Source organism: Suillus clintonianus (genome assembly GCF_016758775.1).
Source record: "Suillus clintonianus strain FC179 chromosome Unknown DEU56scaffold_60, whole genome shotgun sequence".
Taxonomy (NCBI): domain Eukaryota; kingdom Fungi; phylum Basidiomycota; class Agaricomycetes; order Boletales; family Suillaceae; genus Suillus; species Suillus clintonianus.
Genome location: NW_024539284.1, coordinates 25,800 through 42,823, shown reverse-complemented (window position 1 = coordinate 42,823; position 17,024 = coordinate 25,800). Strand labels below are relative to the sequence as shown.

The 17,024-nt window shown below is 50.8% G+C and overlaps 4 protein-coding genes across 4 annotated transcripts; 2 read left to right on the top strand and 2 right to left on the bottom strand.

The window, feature by feature from the left end:
* Window positions 1–1,124: 1,124 nt before the first annotated feature.
* On the top strand, window positions 1,125–2,353 carry DEU56DRAFT_740765 (uncharacterized protein; the record flags this gene model as incomplete). Its single annotated transcript, XM_041348839.1, has 4 exons — window positions 1,125–1,262; window positions 1,310–1,465; window positions 1,515–1,876; window positions 1,930–2,353. Coding segments are annotated over 4 exons (1,080 nt in total), but the record flags the coding sequence as incomplete, so codon positions are not given.
* A 1,655-nt stretch (window positions 2,354–4,008) lies between these two features.
* On the top strand, window positions 4,009–7,420 carry DEU56DRAFT_955901 (uncharacterized protein; the record flags this gene model as incomplete). Its single annotated transcript, XM_041359230.1, has 14 exons — window positions 4,009–4,071; window positions 4,132–4,399; window positions 4,462–4,596; window positions 4,758–5,038; window positions 5,088–5,133; window positions 5,181–5,338; window positions 5,394–5,489; window positions 5,838–6,007; window positions 6,061–6,173; window positions 6,221–6,294; window positions 6,319–6,435; window positions 6,486–6,672; window positions 6,724–6,804; window positions 6,851–7,420. 14 exons carry the CDS (start codon window positions 4,009–4,011, stop codon window positions 7,279–7,281), a joined length of 2,220 nt encoding a protein of 739 aa, XP_041206177.1. The 3' UTR covers window positions 7,282–7,420.
* Window positions 7,421–10,724: 3,304 nt separating this feature from the next.
* Window positions 10,725–11,512, bottom strand: DEU56DRAFT_757897 (uncharacterized protein; the record flags this gene model as incomplete). Its single annotated transcript, XM_041350181.1, has 3 exons — window positions 10,725–10,874; window positions 11,120–11,386; window positions 11,426–11,512. The coding sequence occupies 3 exons, from the start codon at window positions 11,510–11,512 to the stop codon at window positions 10,725–10,727; spliced, it is 504 nt and encodes a 167-aa protein (XP_041206176.1).
* Window positions 11,513–13,646: 2,134 nt separating this feature from the next.
* Window positions 13,647–15,517, bottom strand: DEU56DRAFT_914844 (uncharacterized protein; the record flags this gene model as incomplete). The annotated part of the gene is made up of 2 exons (XM_041357673.1): window positions 13,647–14,193; window positions 14,247–15,517. The coding sequence occupies 2 exons, from the start codon at window positions 15,515–15,517 to the stop codon at window positions 13,647–13,649; spliced, it is 1,818 nt and encodes a 605-aa protein (XP_041206175.1).
* Between the last annotated feature and the right edge of the window lie 1,507 nt (window positions 15,518–17,024).

The window sequence follows — 17,024 nt, the reverse complement described above, 5'->3', positions numbered from 1 at the left end:
AACTAAGGGATGACTCGGTAGAGGGAGTGTCTATAGAAATGAGCGGGCGGTTAGGGAAACTAAATGATCCGGGAAGTCTCGGGTATTCAACAGTGTCTCTTTCTTCTTCTTCCGGTGCGGATAACGAGTCCGGGGTCAGGTGTAATGGTTCTTCGTCGGTATCTTCTTCTACGTATGAGTCAGCCGGAACGAAGAAATCTTCTTGAGATAGCTGGATGGATTGAAGATCTTGTTTTGCGCGACGCGCGGTAGTGAGCCTAAGCGATCTGCCGGCGGTGTCAGATGATCCCCTCGCGGTGGGCTCCAGTTGAGCGAAAGAAATTCCGTGTAGCCTGTTAGTGTAGACTACCGATCCGTTTTGAGTGCGAGTATTATAGCTCGTCCCAAGGGGATTGCTACTGAGGGATGTCTTCGCAATAAATGCAAAGGAATCAATCCGACGGGCTTAAGATCTGAGCGGCCGGTGAGCGGTGGGAAATCCGATGTGAGAGGAAGATGTCCGGACGGGAACGATTCTGGCGGGACGGGTGTCTAGCGGTGCAGATTTGGTCAAGGTGTCGAGGTAGCAAGGTATCGAGGTGGCAAGGTGTCTAGGTGTCGAGGTCTCGATGTAACGAGCTACCGGAAGTGATCCGAGGAACGGGAAGAGGTCCGTTGCGGTACGGAAGACTAAGGGGACTTGTTGATCACACCAACTTAGACAGTAAATCCAAGGGAGTAAAAGGAAGTGATATTGGTAGAGTACGATGCAACTATTTATCTTAACCCGTGAAAACTCGGGACCCACTTAAGCGACGGTAGTATAGGCGAGGCCGTAGCGCGATAATATGTAAGGGACGGCAAGCGGCCTCATGTATGGGAATGTACATGTAAACAGTCTGCTGTTTGATCAGAGTGATGAAAGGAGAGAAATAACGCACCAATGGGGATGGATGGACATGGATGGGCAGGAACGAGGGGCAATTGAGGGAATCCGTCGCGGGTTGCGTACCCGTTAGGTGTCCGGGAGGGCGGGAGTCGACGGAATAGGCCGGATGAACATGGACATGAATACCTGACCAGGTGAGCTCCGGATCGTGCATAACTGGTGATTGTGAGGCTGGCGCCAGAATGTTTGGTACACCGGCTTTCTGGGCTGTTCTCCTTTACAACCTACCACCACTATCTCTCTGGAATGTCTAGAGCTCTACCATCAAATCTGCCGCCGCAAATCTTCATTTAGCGTGCAAGCCATGGTAAAAGTTCTTTGCGCTCTTCTCAATGTGCGTTGATTCATATCCCCACGTCCTATGCTACTAATATTCAGCAGCGTACTTACTTTCAATCGTTTCGAGATCAATTTGCCATTGCATTTGATGCTTATCTGTGTATATTGTGTCATGTCCAGAGTCTCGTCGATCAGGCGCTCGGACGTGATAGACCCAACTGGAGGATGATCAATGCTTGTCCGCCCTGCAATTATAGGGTAATCATTATGACATGTACTTCTAGTTCACAGTCTAATTTTCATTTAGCAAGCTAATGAAGAACCGCTCGACCCGGCTCGACTCGACAGCATGGATGGCAATACTTCGCTGAAGCGTGTTGATGGATCTGGCCACGCAGATGAACGAGTTTTTCCATCAACTTACTTGATCCCTCCTTCGGAAGTTGAGTTGTTTAAGGACGATGTTCGGCTGCGCCCAGGCACTCGCATCGCCACTGATGGGTCTCCCACTGCTGCTAGTGACGACTCTGCATGCACGGAGAATTGGAAGACGGCCAATACCGTAACTGAGAACACCATCACTGTCTTCGATCAGACAGGAATTTTCGTCAGCGCCTGTCGTCATGGCATTGTACAGACATTGGTGGAGATGCGTAAGAGCGGCGAACTGTATGCCATAAGTATCTGTCACTCTTGTGCATGTTGTATTAATTTTTTTTAAGTGCAAAATATGCGCTAGCCACCACAAACAAGGTTATTGATGTCTATGGTCCAAATGGTGCCACGGGCTATGATATTGGGTGTTCATACGGCAAAACTGTTGCCGCCAGTTCGATCTCATTGAAGGCCAGTACTAATCACCATCGCTTCTTAGTCAATTCATTCCATGGTCACGCTCACAATCGACAATGTCAACTACAATTTCATCCGCTCTATCAGAATGGTCTCGGCATCGAAGACTTGGAAACTTGCGAACGAGTCTTCTCCGCTTCTAACGCCGTAGCGCCCGTCATACGTCACGCATCATACTTTCATTGGTTACAGTTCATCGAGCTTCATTTTGACCAATGGGACTCGGATAAGTACTTGGAACTTAGTAGGTTTTTGCTTGAGTCAAGATTTGTTGCGCCAATAACTTTTTTATAGGTAAATTCATCTACAACAACTACAAGCAGGCACTCCATATTATCAACGAGCTAACACCCGCAGTGCAAGAGCTCAAGGTGCAACTGGGGTTGAGTGACGCAGATTTCGTAAAGTGGAATGCCGAGGAATTGGAGTACTTGCGGAGTCTCACAGTCGAGACCGAAGACAATGTCGAGAAAATGATATATGTTGAAGCCCTTGAGACATTGGCACGCTCGGAGCAAGTTTTTTATTTATTTTAATTTATGCACACGAAACTAAGTTTAATCAATGATATCTACAGGGCAGCATACGGGCGAGCAACGTCTGTTCAGTTCCTGACGTATACTCCCACCGATTTCACACCAACTCAGGGCCTTCGAAAGAGTGCGCAAACTGTTGCACGAGCTCAAGAGGCAGAGCGCAGTGCAACATACCGCAGGTTGGTGCTCGACATGAATGCGGTCGATGACCTTGAACGACGGATGGGTATTACCGAGCATTGGACCCCAGAACAAGAGGAATATAAGCGTGCACTTGATCTTTTAACGAATCACCGTTTCATTCGCATCGTTGAGCAGCTCGAGGGATTGGTGGTAAAGAGGTTATTCGAGTTAGCAAAAGCAAATCTTGCGGGGACTGGTACGTTTTTTCAGCATGCTGAACAAGTACTGATTCAGGTGTCGACTACAGGGTACAAATTACGTCAACACATCTCCAACGCTATTGCTCGATGTTCTGCTGCCATACGTGCGGCACTGGACAAATACAACAATCTCGCACCTCTGCAAAACCCGCCACGACCTACTCTAGAGTACCATGAAGTTGCATCCTACGCATGGTTGGGGGAATTCGACTTATTGAAGCATTCTCGGTGAGATCTACTCTCCAAGCCTTGGGCTTCAAAAACTAATTGTGAAGTCGCCGCAAAGTATTTTAAAGTCTTACGTGCGCATGAGGAGATCACTCGGTTAATGTCGAAGTAGCTCGGCTTCACAGATGGGTAGACGACGAAGATGCACATCTCTCGTCAGTTGCACGCTCACTCTCGGAATCAAATCCTGCACTTGCATATGAAATTCAGCATCAATTCGAGGATCGTCGTCGGGTGAATCGTATTCACCGCACTAGACTCGAAGCGGTTTACAATCTACCAGGTTACAGCGGTCTAATTCAGGTGGTTGAGGAAAGGAGGGACGGAGATGATGGCGTTGAATCGGTGTTATCTGACTTGGGTGGTTCCTCTACAATTCTTGTGGATGAGGATGACGCTCTCTGTGATGAAGCTAGTCGTCTTGATGCTTGTATGTCTGAGTAGATGTAGAAATGATATTTGTATTGATGTCAGTACGTCTTAACGGCTTGCATTCTTAACGGCTTGCATATATACACAGGCCACACACATCCATTTGTAACGCATCATAACACGTCCATTCGTAACACATCATAATGATCTGGATCTGAACTTGTACCTCCATGTTGCACCTGAGCTGTACCTGAAGCGAGGTTGGTTGCAGGTGATGCCACCGCAAGTCCATTTGTAACGCATCATGATAATGATATGGATTTACACAATTTGCTAAGCGAGCTTCACTGGCGCCTCACAGCTTACTTTCTATCACCTCTCTCGATGTTACCCGCTGCCTGAACCTCACACTCCAAATTGTACATTCACAATGCCTGCAGGACATCTTGCAACAATGTCATGGCTTAATCTTGCTGTAGGCCCTAACACAACGGTATGAACATTCCCTTTGGCTTCATCATGATAGTCTCAATCCATTCCTCTGCGGTTGTAGAATTCGATCTTTGTTGGATTCGAAGCTCAGTACTTATTTGCCAATCAGTCTCATGTCAACCAAAACCAGCCAACGATACTCGTAAACGTTCAAAGGTCCCCATACTTGAACATCATGGACAAGCGAAAACTCGTTGACTCGGATGCACTGGTATCTCAAGGAATCTTGTTAATGCAAGATATATTCACTTCGGCAGTAGCACAAGAAATGTCGAAGAAGATTTTTAAGAAGTGGAATACAACAGGGCGCATAAGTACAAAATCTTGCAGTAAGTTGCCTTGGTTCATTCGGATTGCCTTACATTGTTCCATGTTGACTGTCCTTACACAGCCGGTAACATCTTTCAACAAGGAAGCCATGTCTCGCTGGAATTTCCCCCCTTGCCATCACATATTCAGCCTCCACCACCTCGGGACTTCATTCTTGCACCTTCAAGTAGAATACCTAAGGCAACCCTGCAGGCGTGTACATACTCGTAATCAAACTCAACCCCGAGAACAGACTGCCCCAGAAACAACCAATATTAGACCTTTGCGTCCTCCCCCACGTACTCGCCATCGAACTGAACCACTAGCGCAAGCCAGTCCAACCAACAACCAACCTTCGTCCTTTGGGTCCTCCCCCAGCCCGGGAGTTCATCCTCGCACCACAGGCCGTCCAACCAACAACCAACCTTCGTCCTTTGGGTCCTCCCCCAGCCCGGGAGTTCATCCTCGCACCACAGGCCGTCCAACAAACAACTAACCTTCGTCCTTTGGGTCCTCCCCCAGCCCGGGAGTTCATCCTCGCACCATCTGCTGTACACCGCAGGACTGCTTGTGGGCCGCATACTCGCGTGACATCACCTCAGCGCTCTGTAGTAGTTCCTGCGCAAGAAACCACTGAACTCACTTCACGTATCGACAATGTGAGTTTCATTATTCCATTCCCATATATTGCTCACCTTTCGTTCACAGCATCTCGTCAATCCACCGAGATTCAGCAGCCCTACCACCACCATACGTGAGTGATTGTGATAATTAACATTCACTCAGCATAATTTTTCATAGGTTCAATTTCAACAGAATCGGATGTGTCCAGTTCCTCAAAGTCACTTTCCGTCGAACTTCCGACACGATCACAAGTCATTTCTACTTGTTTCAGTGACACTGAGCCGAGTAGCGGACTCGGACTTAGAGTGACAGGCGTTGATGGTAGTACCACAGCGGTATTTATTTTTTGATCCGTCACTCTGTACGTCACTGATGAATTTTTTGAAGCAGGACTCTGCTATTGGCTCCGTCTCAGAGGGTTCAGATGCTGTGCGCCATGTGATGCCTAACACTAGTACCAATGCCTCCGATTTTACGACAAGTGTGGTTCGTGTAATTCCCATCACACGGTCGCATGATTACCCACAGTTTGGGCTTGGGGCCCTTCATCCACTTCTTCGTGGTGGGAGACCTCAAATGTCGGGTGCCAGTGATACTGCCCCTCCATCTTACTCTGACTCAGTTGCTGCAGGACAAGAATCTGTCTTTGTGGTGACGAGGTCAAATATCCAGTGACTCAGCTTAGGCTAGGCTAGGAACAGTATGATACTGAAGTTTAAAATATTGATTCCGAATCACCTTTATAATATATATTTTATGAACCGAAAATCTTTTTAAAAAAAAGTGCACTGATCCATACTACGTCTTGTCCTACCTCTCGTCCATTCATCATAGTGGCTAATGGTTGTCGGCATCACTCCCAAAGTCAAGCGCATTAGGCCGAAGCTTACGTCGGCCCAAAAGGCTTCGCGTCATGACAAGGCCGTTGACCTTTCCAATGCTATCAACGATGCACGCGAAGCATATCGAGAGGAAGCAGCCACTATTTCGGAAAAATACAAACGGTTAGGGCACAAATCTGCATAACACCCTCAACACTTACCTGGCCACAAAACAGGAGCATTAAATGGACTCGGCTTCAATTATACAATAACCGAGGGCTGCACAAGCGCAGGAGCCCAAACGCATGGAACGCGTTCACAAGTCAAAAGCTAAATGAAGCGAATGAAGGTATTAGCGTGTTCCTTTGTTGGTTTCTGAAAACCAATACCTCACAGATCTTCCTGCCAGACGACGCTGGAAACTCACAGCATTCATCGCGGAACATCAGCAAGATCTCACCGCTGAATATGTACGCCTCTCTGCATCTCAAAAGGAAAAACTCAGGCACCATGTCCTCAATTTACACGAGAACCGCATCAAAATTGTGCGTTCAAATCCAAAGGCATTACAAAAACAAGTCAATGCGATGTTTGAGAGCATGGAACAAGAAGTACGTACCTCGAAAATGTCTCTGCCCTTCATTAATTGAGGGACGAACAGTGGCAAAATATCACGGCTAGAACGGGAGTCGAGGGCTTCTATGTTGCCGTTCGTGGGGACGTTGAGCACTTTCACGAGTCGAAGATTTTTTACACACCTAAGGCGAAGTCTTTCATCAAAGAAATCACCCATCTAGACCCAAAGCGCTTTGCACTGAAGTTTGAATCATGGGTGACGGGGAACTTTGGTAAGCGTGTGAGCCCATTCCATAGCCAACAAAATACTCACCCTTCACTAGATAACCATGCTGATGCAACACAACGCCTGTCTCCTTCGAAGCTTATTAGTCTGTGTCGAACTAATATTCAAGAGGGTCTCAGTAAGTACTGTTGGTTGCTGTTCGAACTTTGCTGATAGATGCCAAGATGCGATCAATACAAAAAACAAACTGTCGAAGAAGAAGATCAATATGAACTATGATAACTACGAGAGCAAAATTGTCGAGAAGCACGGGATCATTCTTGAAGGGTGGATGTACGGACAAGTTCAAAATCCCGGAAAGATTGGGCGCCGTGAAGATCTAGTGACTCTCCTTAACACGTTGGTGAATGGCCGCTGTGTGTGGGTTAAACTGAGTGAACAAGATTTGGAGCAGCGCATGGAAAGCAACCGTGAGCGTGCCAAGAATGGCGAGTCCATCTACAAGCCTCGCAAGACCATGAAAAAGAATCCAGCTGGCGCTGCTAAAAGTGCAGCAGTGATCGAGGATAGCGATGTGTCCCACGACGAGAGTGAGGAGGAAGACGAGCGTGAGATGCAGTTGGTGCAGGACCATGGTGCAGCGGTCGAGGAGTAGTCACTATCCCAGTCACGGTACAGCGTCATCTATGTCAGAACACTGGAACACTAGAATACTGAATACATGATAAGTGAAGGCCTGAAATACAACGAGTTCAATGCAAAAACACTAGCACCCACTATTATAAACACCTCCAGACATAATCCACCAAGAAACGGGCAGGAACGAGCCGTAGGTTGAGCTGGTCGTCGGAGACAATGAGCGCAGTGCTACAGGTGATATCATTAGTAAGCGAAAGCAGTGAGATTTCATGATAGACGCTGTATATCATACATTACCGCTGGTTTGAGGGCGTGACGAGGAGGAGGAGATGAGACGGGACCATTAGCAAGGAGGCCTGAAAAAACCGCTGAGAAACAGGCGCAGATAAGCCATATGTTGAGCTCGTCGTTGGGGACGATGGGCAGCTAAGCGGGTGATAAGCGGACACAGTGACAACGGTGAGAAAACGGTCGATGACGCTATTCGGGATTACGCGGGGGTGACTCATTGCCACCGAGAACAGCCGTGGTCATATTAAGTAAGACGAGCACACTGAATAGCCCAAGGTAATGCTGGTTTACTGGTTTTATTGCTGGTATAGTAGAATGTAGCTACGCAGTACTAGTTAGTAAAGGGTTCAGGTACCTGACATAATTACTTATTAGTAATTTAGATGGTGCCACTCAGGTGCCTTTAAACTCACGATTCCCCCAGATGCGACATTTTCAACGAAAACTAATCAGTGCCCACTCACCCCACCACAACGAGAGTACATATATGCAAGACTTAATGAGATGGAAGCGGCAGGAATCATCCGCAAGATCCCCCCGGAAGAAGTGAAGGCATCAGCACCCACGGTCCTCGCACAGAAAGCGCACAGCGCAGCCAGCATCCCGATAGAAGAATTGTGGCATAGAGTCAACGATCAATGCACACAGTACGGATTCCCTGCCCACGACGATCTACCACCTCGTCCCCCAGCAACAACGAACCATACATCGTCCCCAACAGGCCCTAAATGGCGCATATGTCAGAACTTCGCAGAAATCGACAAAGCAAGCCAAATCCCACCAGTACCCCAGGGTGATATCCAGACCAAACAGCAGCGTCTCTCAGGGCACAGGTGGATAAGTGTTATTGACTTTGCAGCCGGGTTCTATGCAATTCCAGTCGATGAGGAGACACAGCCTTACCTCGCATTCTACACTGAAGGACGCGGATATGACTGCTATTGCAGAATGCCGTTCGGACTTACTGGAGCCCCAACAACATTCAGCGACATGGCAGCAACAGCGCTCAAGGACCAGATCGGATTACTGTACGAGTTGTACGTCGATGATAACGGGATGGTGGGGGATGACTTCGACGAGAAACTGGCACGACTAGGTAAGTTCTTTGCTCGGGTCCGTGAAAAAGGACTCTCGCTCTCCCCACAGAAAACACAACTGTTCATGTCCGAGGTTGTGTTTGCGGGGGCACGAGTAGGTAAGGAAGGGGTAAAACCGGACTTAACGAAACTATCGGCAGTCACGGACTGGACGCCCCCAAGAACGCTGCACAACCTTATGCAGTTCTTGGGTCTCACAGGATACTTCAGACCACTGATTAGGAACTACGCGAAGATAGCTGCCCCACTCACCGACCTAGTAAGGAAGCTGGGAGTCCCACCAGAGGGTCAGCGAGTAGGTAAATGTAAGTATCGAGAACACCTCCGCAAGACACTCTTAGGAACCTACTGGAAGCACGTGCATATGGACACGTTCCTTCAACTCAAGAAGACCCTGCTGTCAGAACCCGTACTACGAGGACCGCGATTTGATGGCACCCCTTTTATAGTGACGACTGACGGCTGCAAGGACGGCTTTGGAGCAGTACTAGCGCAGCGGTTCACGACGACGCTACCATCCGGCAAGACCACTACCACCGCACATCCCATTGCTTACGCCTCGAAGAGAACATCACCATCAGAAGAGAAGTACAAACCCTTTTTGTTAGAATTCGCTGCACTGAAGTTTGGTCTTGACAGGTTCTCAGATGTCATATGGGGGTCGCCAGTAGAAATTGAAACAGATTGCCAGGCCCTCAGAGACGCGCTATTAAGCTCGAAACTCAACGTCGCACACGCCCGCTGGAGAGACGGTATCATTGCACACCATATCACTGACATTCGACACAGAGCAGGAGTAACTAATATGGCAGCTGACGGACTTAGCAGACAGTTCTCTACGACACCCAGAATGGCGGAAGATGGCAGCACTTGGACAGTCAGCGAGGACTGGGAGTCCTCGAGAGGTATCATTCACGACTTATTCAATCTCGACGCTAACGACTCTCACCCTCAGATATCGACCACCGATCAAGTCAATCTACGGACGCGCTTCAAGGATGAACCAATGTTCTCAGAGGTACTGGAAGCGCTCTTCGAATTGGACCAGGACAAACCGGAGAAGGACAAGCGTCGCGCACGACACAACGCTCAATCGTACTACGTCGAAAACGGCAAACTGTGGCATGTCAACAACAAGTCCACAACCTGGGTGCACAGTCAGTTAGAATGTATAACCCAGGCTGAAGCGGTCGAACTGGCCCGAACGGAACACTCTTCCAAGGGATACTGGGGACGCGACCTCATCAAGCTACAACTTATGGACCGTGTCCACAGTCCGCGCCTCAACCGGTCAATCACCACCGCCATATCGGAATGCGCAAAGTGTAAGAACTTTGGGCCAACTCACCTACACGCCCTCCTAGATCCTATCGTACACTGTCACCCTTTTGAGCTCATAGTGGCTGACTACTTGAGTATGCCACTGGGTAAAGGCGGGTTTTCAGAAATAGCCCTGTTCATTGATACCTTCTCCCAGTACGTCTGGGGGTTTAAACTCAAGAAGAAAGGAACAGCTAAGTCTACAATCGATTGTCTCACGAAAATATGTCACGATTTCCGCTCACCAGAATTGTTAATGACCGACGGCGGTGTATTAGGAGGATCTGTCCAGGGGCTCGGCCAGGGGTCTGCCAGCAGTGCCAGGGGTCTTACATGGTCCTCGAGGCCTTAGGTACATATAGTCAGCGCATGTCCAGTAGCTAGTCTTTGCCTATTCCATCAGTCTGCTCCCTCTGTCTGGTCTGAGCCCATCTGCCCCCAGTCAGATGCCCCCATTCCAACTGGTGACTAGAGTTCGATTCTTACTTTTCGTCTCGTCTCGTTCGGCTTCCCACGCTCGTCCTGACCTGGTCGCAACCCCTTGATTTTTTTTAGACTGCTTGCTTGCCGCTGGGGAGCTCTGGAGTCACCTCCCGTGGTGGAGCTCTGACTGCCACCTCCCGTTAGGCTCGTTTTTCGACTCGACCCCCTGCTTCTCATTTTTGCGTCCTTTTCCTCGTACCCGCCGTCTCACGCCAACGATTCGTCACACCCCGCAACGCACATTCAACGAATTCAATTCACTCATACCCTACTCGACGACTACCCACATTCCCAACTCCCTCAGCACCAACACACACGCTACCTCGTCCTGCGCTCGTTCTAGCGCCTGCCACGTCAGCATCGACGAACTCCCCCCCTCCGCGTGTTTTCGTGCGTGCCCTCCACGCTTACCCCACACCTACCCCACGTTTACCCCACGTGCACCAACACGACTCTTCACCCTCGCGTTCAACACGCACTCACATACTGTTTTCCCGCCCTCCCCCCATCGTTTCACGTTCACGCTCCCCCCGACGTTTCGCGTTCACGCTTTCCCCGACGTTTCGCGTTCACGCTCCCCCGACGTTTTCACGTTCACGCTCCCCCCGCCGTTTCACAACCACGCGCACCACGCATCCAAACCAAACTACTAACCCTACCCACCTCAAGCTCCAAACCCAACCACGTTCCAAACCCTACCCAACTCGCGCTCCAAATCCCATCCACCCCACGTTCATCATAACGCGCCCTCGCCATCACCATAGCAACGACACGCTTCAACGCCCAGCGTCCAGCCCAACACGCGCAGACAAGTGCCAGCGCGGCAGCAACTGCTCGCAAGGAGATTGAGGGAGTGGGGGGGAGCAGGATGAAGAGGTCTATGTTTCCTCCGCTACCATCCTCTTCCATCATCCCTTGTTCACACCTTACCTATGTACACTTCTCGCTATCATTTTTCACGCTACGTACTACCCGTCCGTTCCCACCACCCACAGACTCGTCTACTCGTCCCCCCGTCTCACCGGCCGTCTCTGTTGCGACCCGGGAGTGTCGCATTTTAGGGGGGGGTACCTGTATTAGGAGGATCTGTCCAGGGGCTCGGCCAGGGGTCTGCCAGCAGTGCCAGGGGTCTTACATGGTCCTCGAGGCCTTAGGTACATATAGTCAGCGCATGTCCAGTAGCTAGTCTTTGCCTATTCCATCAGTCTGCTCCCTCTGTCTGGTCTGAGCCCATCTGCCCCCAGTCAGATGCCCCCATTCCAGCGGTCGACACTTCGATAACCACGAGGTCGCGGGTTGGTGTGAAGCGCACAACACCCAACACCACATTACGGCTGTGTACGCGCCATGGGTCAATGGCTTGGTGGAAGGAACGAACAGCAAGTTGCTAGGGAGACTGCGCAGAGCATGCGCGCCAGAGCTGGGAGAGGATGAAAGCATAGCAGAAGTGACGAGGGAGGAGATACCGGCCAGCTGGCCTGAATATTTCGAGGAAGCAATACAACATCTCAATGAATGAACGATCCCCACATTCCAGTACTCCCCAAAAGAATTACTTTTGGGACTCGTCATCAACACGCCAACTACCCCGCTAGAAGACACCACATCCGCCCCCACGTCCAACAACACCAACGTACACTCAGCATACGCAGCCCAACAGCGACTAGACGCACAATCACACACCGTAGTACACGCCATCAAACAGAAGCTCAAGTTCGACCGCAAGATTTTATTGTCAAACCCAGGTGAAGTACTTTTCTCGCCAGGCCAACTAGTACAGGTATACGCTAATGAACTCGACAGCACATTTAAATCGTCCCGAAAACTCATCCCGTGATGGTCCGCTGTAGGAGACGATCTGGCTGCAGCCCCGTACAGCACCATTTCCCCTTACTGGACGAAGTCACGCATACCTTCCACAGGCCGTTGCGGACCATCACACGAGATTGCGGAATCCATGCACTCATCGCATCGCATCGCAACGCACTATCCGTCCATGTCCTGTCTGCATCCGTCCGTCCTCACTGGTGCGTTCTCATCCTTAGTTAGTCATTCCTAACCGTTCGCAGGACCAGTTACATATCAGTTCCCATGCACGAGGTCGCATAGTGCTACTTACATATTATCTCCCTCCGACTTCGCGTACATATGCGCCCGCTTATACGGTTCCGGTTTCTTACAGACTCTGTTATATACTACGTCGCAGACTCGTACGGACGGCACTTTCCTACATTCCCTCTCTCTGGTTGTGTGTTGCGGAGCCACTAGCTTAGTCTTACCTTGTCATTCCTTGCTTGAGCAATCACTTGTTTGCCTTCTCATCCCGTGCGAACGCTCGCATCGCCATTGACAGTTGACTATTGCTAGTCCTAGTTGAGTTCCTTTGCAAAGCGGTTTCTGCACGTCTTCGCATATACCTGGTACCTAGTTTGCTCTACCTGATTACCTGTTCTGATACCTGGTACCCTACCCATTTCGCATACCTGGTACCCTACCCGTTCGCATACCTGGTACCCTCTAGACATTCACTTGTTTCTCCGCATCCGCATACCTCGCATCTCCGCATCTGCATACCTTGTATCTCCGCATCTGCATACCTCGCATCTCCGCATCTCCTCACATACATAGCTGTTCTGTCTTCAGCGCATCACTTCCTTCTTCACTGTTCCCCTCGCTCATACTTGAGGAACTGCTCTCAGAGCTATCCCCTTGGGTCGACTACTATTCTCGCACCCAGCAGGATCGGTACGCTATCACTATAGCGGACTTCTATGATTTCTCCCACACTGCGCCACGCAAAGTGTTATCCCAGCGGGGCAATTCGTATGCCCTCTCCACGCTGGAAGGCTTCCCCATGCCTGGATGGTACCATGCGAGACGTTTGCGCAGGTTCATACCGCGTTCGGGAACAGCGTTAGCAGAGTTACAAGGGGAGTTAGAGCAAGCCGAGGACACAGAGCGGATCGAAGGAAGCAGCGAGGGGAACGTGTGGAACGTCGAGGTACAACCAGAGCCTCAAGCCACAGTTCTAGAACCGATCGCTCTCGACACGCCGTTCAGAGACGCGACCCAGGAGTGTCGCATTTGTTGGGGGGGTATATGTGTCGGTAGGGGTTATGCAGAGGCTAGGATAGGGGCTGAAGAGCTTGATGAGTCAGAGGTGTCAGAGGCATTAGAGGTCTCAGAGGTCTCAGCCAGGTCTTAGAGGTAGCGCATGTGACCAGTAGTCCTCACTCCAACCATCAGCAGAGTCTGTGTGTTGCTTGTCACCCGTCTCGTCGTACCGACTCAACGGCATGTCGAGAGCGATCGGTTCTAGAACTGTGGCTTGAGGCTCTGGTTGTACCTCGACGTTCCACACGTTCCCCTCGCTGCTTCCTTCGATCCGCTCTGTGTCCTCGGCTTGCTCTAACTCCCCTTGTAACTCTGCTAACGCTGTGAGGGCATCACCGTCAGTTGACGATACTGGAGACGATACAGCCGATACTTCCTCGGAGTCAATGGGCGTTGAAGTCGTGGGGGACATGTAAGAAGTGAAGCCGGATGAAATGTTGGGGGACGGTATATACTCATACTCTTCTTCGTGGAATGATGTGGGGGCGACAGGAGCTGGCATCAGCAGTTTGATGGTCTCTTCGTCCGGGACTACGGTGTTGCCCTTCACTGCGGTAGTCCCGTCCCATTTCCCAAATAGTCGTATTGTGGCTCTGCGTATGAGATGGTGTACGGCTGGTACGCTCCCATAGGGTCGTAGTAGTTCATGGGTGGCATTGGTGCGGATGAGATGTACTGTACTGCTGTGGATGGTGTTGCTGGCTGGTTCTGCCCCCTGATCGCTCGTCCTACTAGGCCTGATACTATTTCTCTCCACTTCGTTTCCTGCGGTATCGTTGGTGCGTTGGGACAGCTAGCTGCTTGGTGCGATGGCACCGTTATCATCCCGCACGTGAAACACTCCCGCGACCCCAAGGGTGCGGAGCCTGGTTTCAGGTGGTAGGGCCGTCCTGTGTGGGGCATCGTGTCTGCTCCGTGCTTCTCGTGCCACTCCTTTACCTGCTGGGAATACGCTGTTCGTCCTGACTCTGAGTCTGGGAAGTGCTGTAACATTGAGTACTGGGCCACCATGCGGATTCTGTCTACTGCACCCGATCGAGACGGAGTCTGTGGAAACCGCTGGTAACGGTAGAAAAGGTTTGTGCTCGGTACTGCTCCTGTCAGCGCGAATGGGTTTTGCCCAGGTGTCGATGGTTGGGGTTGATACGAAGGTGCTTGGTAGGGCATGGAGGGTGCGAAGTTCGGTTGTCCTTGATTGACTTGCTGGTGTAGGCTCATGGCTGGTGCTGGCGCGGATGGCATGGTTGCTGGGTTGTTAGGTGGGCGGGGATAAGGCCTGTATGCCGGCGGGTTCGAAGGGTAGGAACGTGTTTGCGGTGCCTGCTGCTGGGGTTGCAACCTAGCCTTCAACTGAGCAATGTCTTCTCGCATGGCTTGTTCTTCTGCTGCGCGTGTACGTGCCCTTGCAAGGAGGTTGATCGATACTCCGTTTACTCCTGTGAGGAATGCCGCCCAGTCAGTGTAGGTGTCGGACAGCTGATCGCGAAGTAAGTCTGGAACTCCATTGAGCACCACATCCAAAAACTGGCAAGTGTTATCGCCAAAACTCTGCGCTAGCCTCTGCACCTGCCTCGCCCATCTTACGTGTCCCCACTCTTGGCCTCTCTCGTCGTCTATCATCATTCCTATGTCCGCTTCCTTCAATACTACCGCTTTTAGTCGTTCCTTCTTCTGGGCTGAGGTTAACTGGAGTGGGATTGCTGGTGGCCAGCGTACGAGGAACGCTGTCTCTAGGTCGGACCACGTAGCTGTTTGTGCCGCCGATAATGACATGTACCATGCCTCTGCTAGGCTACCCGGTGCACATTGCCTTTTGAACCACTCGACTTTTTGTGCGTCGTTCCACGTGGATGGTAAGTTGAGATCGAGTTGGCGCATCCACTCGTTAGGCTCTTCTCCGCCGACATAATCTCCCTTAAGGAGCGGTAGTACGGGTACAGTTGTCATGTTTGGCTGGTGAATGTGTTGAGGAGGTGGGGCGGTGTATGCGGTGGGAACTGTTTGTGACTGGGGTTGGCTGCTCGCTGATATCTGGCTGGCTGCGTGCTTGTCGCATACGTGTCTAAGGTTAGGCCTTAGTACTGCTGGTACTACCACTGGCGGTGAGGTGATGTGCACTCTAAGTGCCGAGTCTGAAGCTCGTCTATGGGGAGTTGGTGGAATCGTGGATATCTCTGGAAGTAGACTTTGTAGTCTTGCAACATCGTCTAATGTGAGAGCCGTGATGCTGATTTGACGAGACGTCAGTTGGAACGAGAATGAAAAACTAAGGTTAGAATGGGAAAACGAAAAAAGCAAAAAATGAGAAAACAACGAAACACTGATTCTGTCGACTGCTGGGGCGGTGAGGCACAAGGTGTGCTCGCTCTAGTCACCAGGTGAGTCGGTACGACGAGACGGGTGACAAGCAACACACAGACTCTGCTGATGGTTTGAGTGAGGACTACTGGTCACATGCGCTACCTCTAAGACCTGGCTGAGACCTCTGAGACCTCTAATGCCTCTGACACCTCTGACTCATCAAGCTCTTCAGCCCCTATCCTAGCCTCTGCATAACCCCTACCGACACACCGTTCAGAGACGCGACCCAGGAGTGTCGCATTTGTTGGGGGGGTATATGTGTCGGTAGGGGTTATGCAGAGGCTAGGATAGGGGCTGAAGAGCTTGATGAGTCAGAGGTGTCAGAGGCATTAGAGGTCTCAGAGGTCTCAGCCAGGTCTTAGAGGTAGCGCATGTGACCAGTAGTCCTCACTCAAACCATCAGCAGAGTCTGTGTGTTGCTTGTCACCCGTCTCGTCGTACCGACTCAATGGTACTCACTGAATGTATAGCGCTGGAAGCCAATGACACAGTGAATATTGCCTGAAGGCGAGCGCCGGTGGGTGCAAGGAAAACGGTGAGTCATATGAACCCCCTGTTGGATATGCTGGTTCTGGATCGTATGAGACGCTCCCGTAGGAGGATGGCGCTGCCATGTCGCCACATCCATAGACTGGAACAGATAATTCTGTGACCAATCCAGGCCCTCCAGCGTAAGCAGGTTTTGTGGAGAGGATTGATGCGGGAGCTGTGCCTGGGCGATTGGCTGTGGAAGGTCTTCTGAAGGGCAAGGGAAGTACGTGCTGTGCTGACTGAGGTGGGATGGCAAATCATTGGGATGATGGAGGGGAGATTGTCACGGAGACGACGGCAGCGAGTGGCGGGAGCGTTCTAGCATGTGCGTCGGGACCGCCTGCAGTTGGTGGCCTGCTGCTGCTAGATCTGGGCCGACCATCCCGTGAGAGACCGTCCCTAGAGGGGATACTGAAGTTGAATATGTTGGTGGTGAAGGTCTGAAAGGACTGCGATTGCTGCTGCCAGGAAGTTGAGGATGCGGGGGGGGACACGAAAGGACTGGCTGGAGTCACGAAAGGAATGGGTATTCTAACGAGTGACAGTGATAAACGAATGGGGT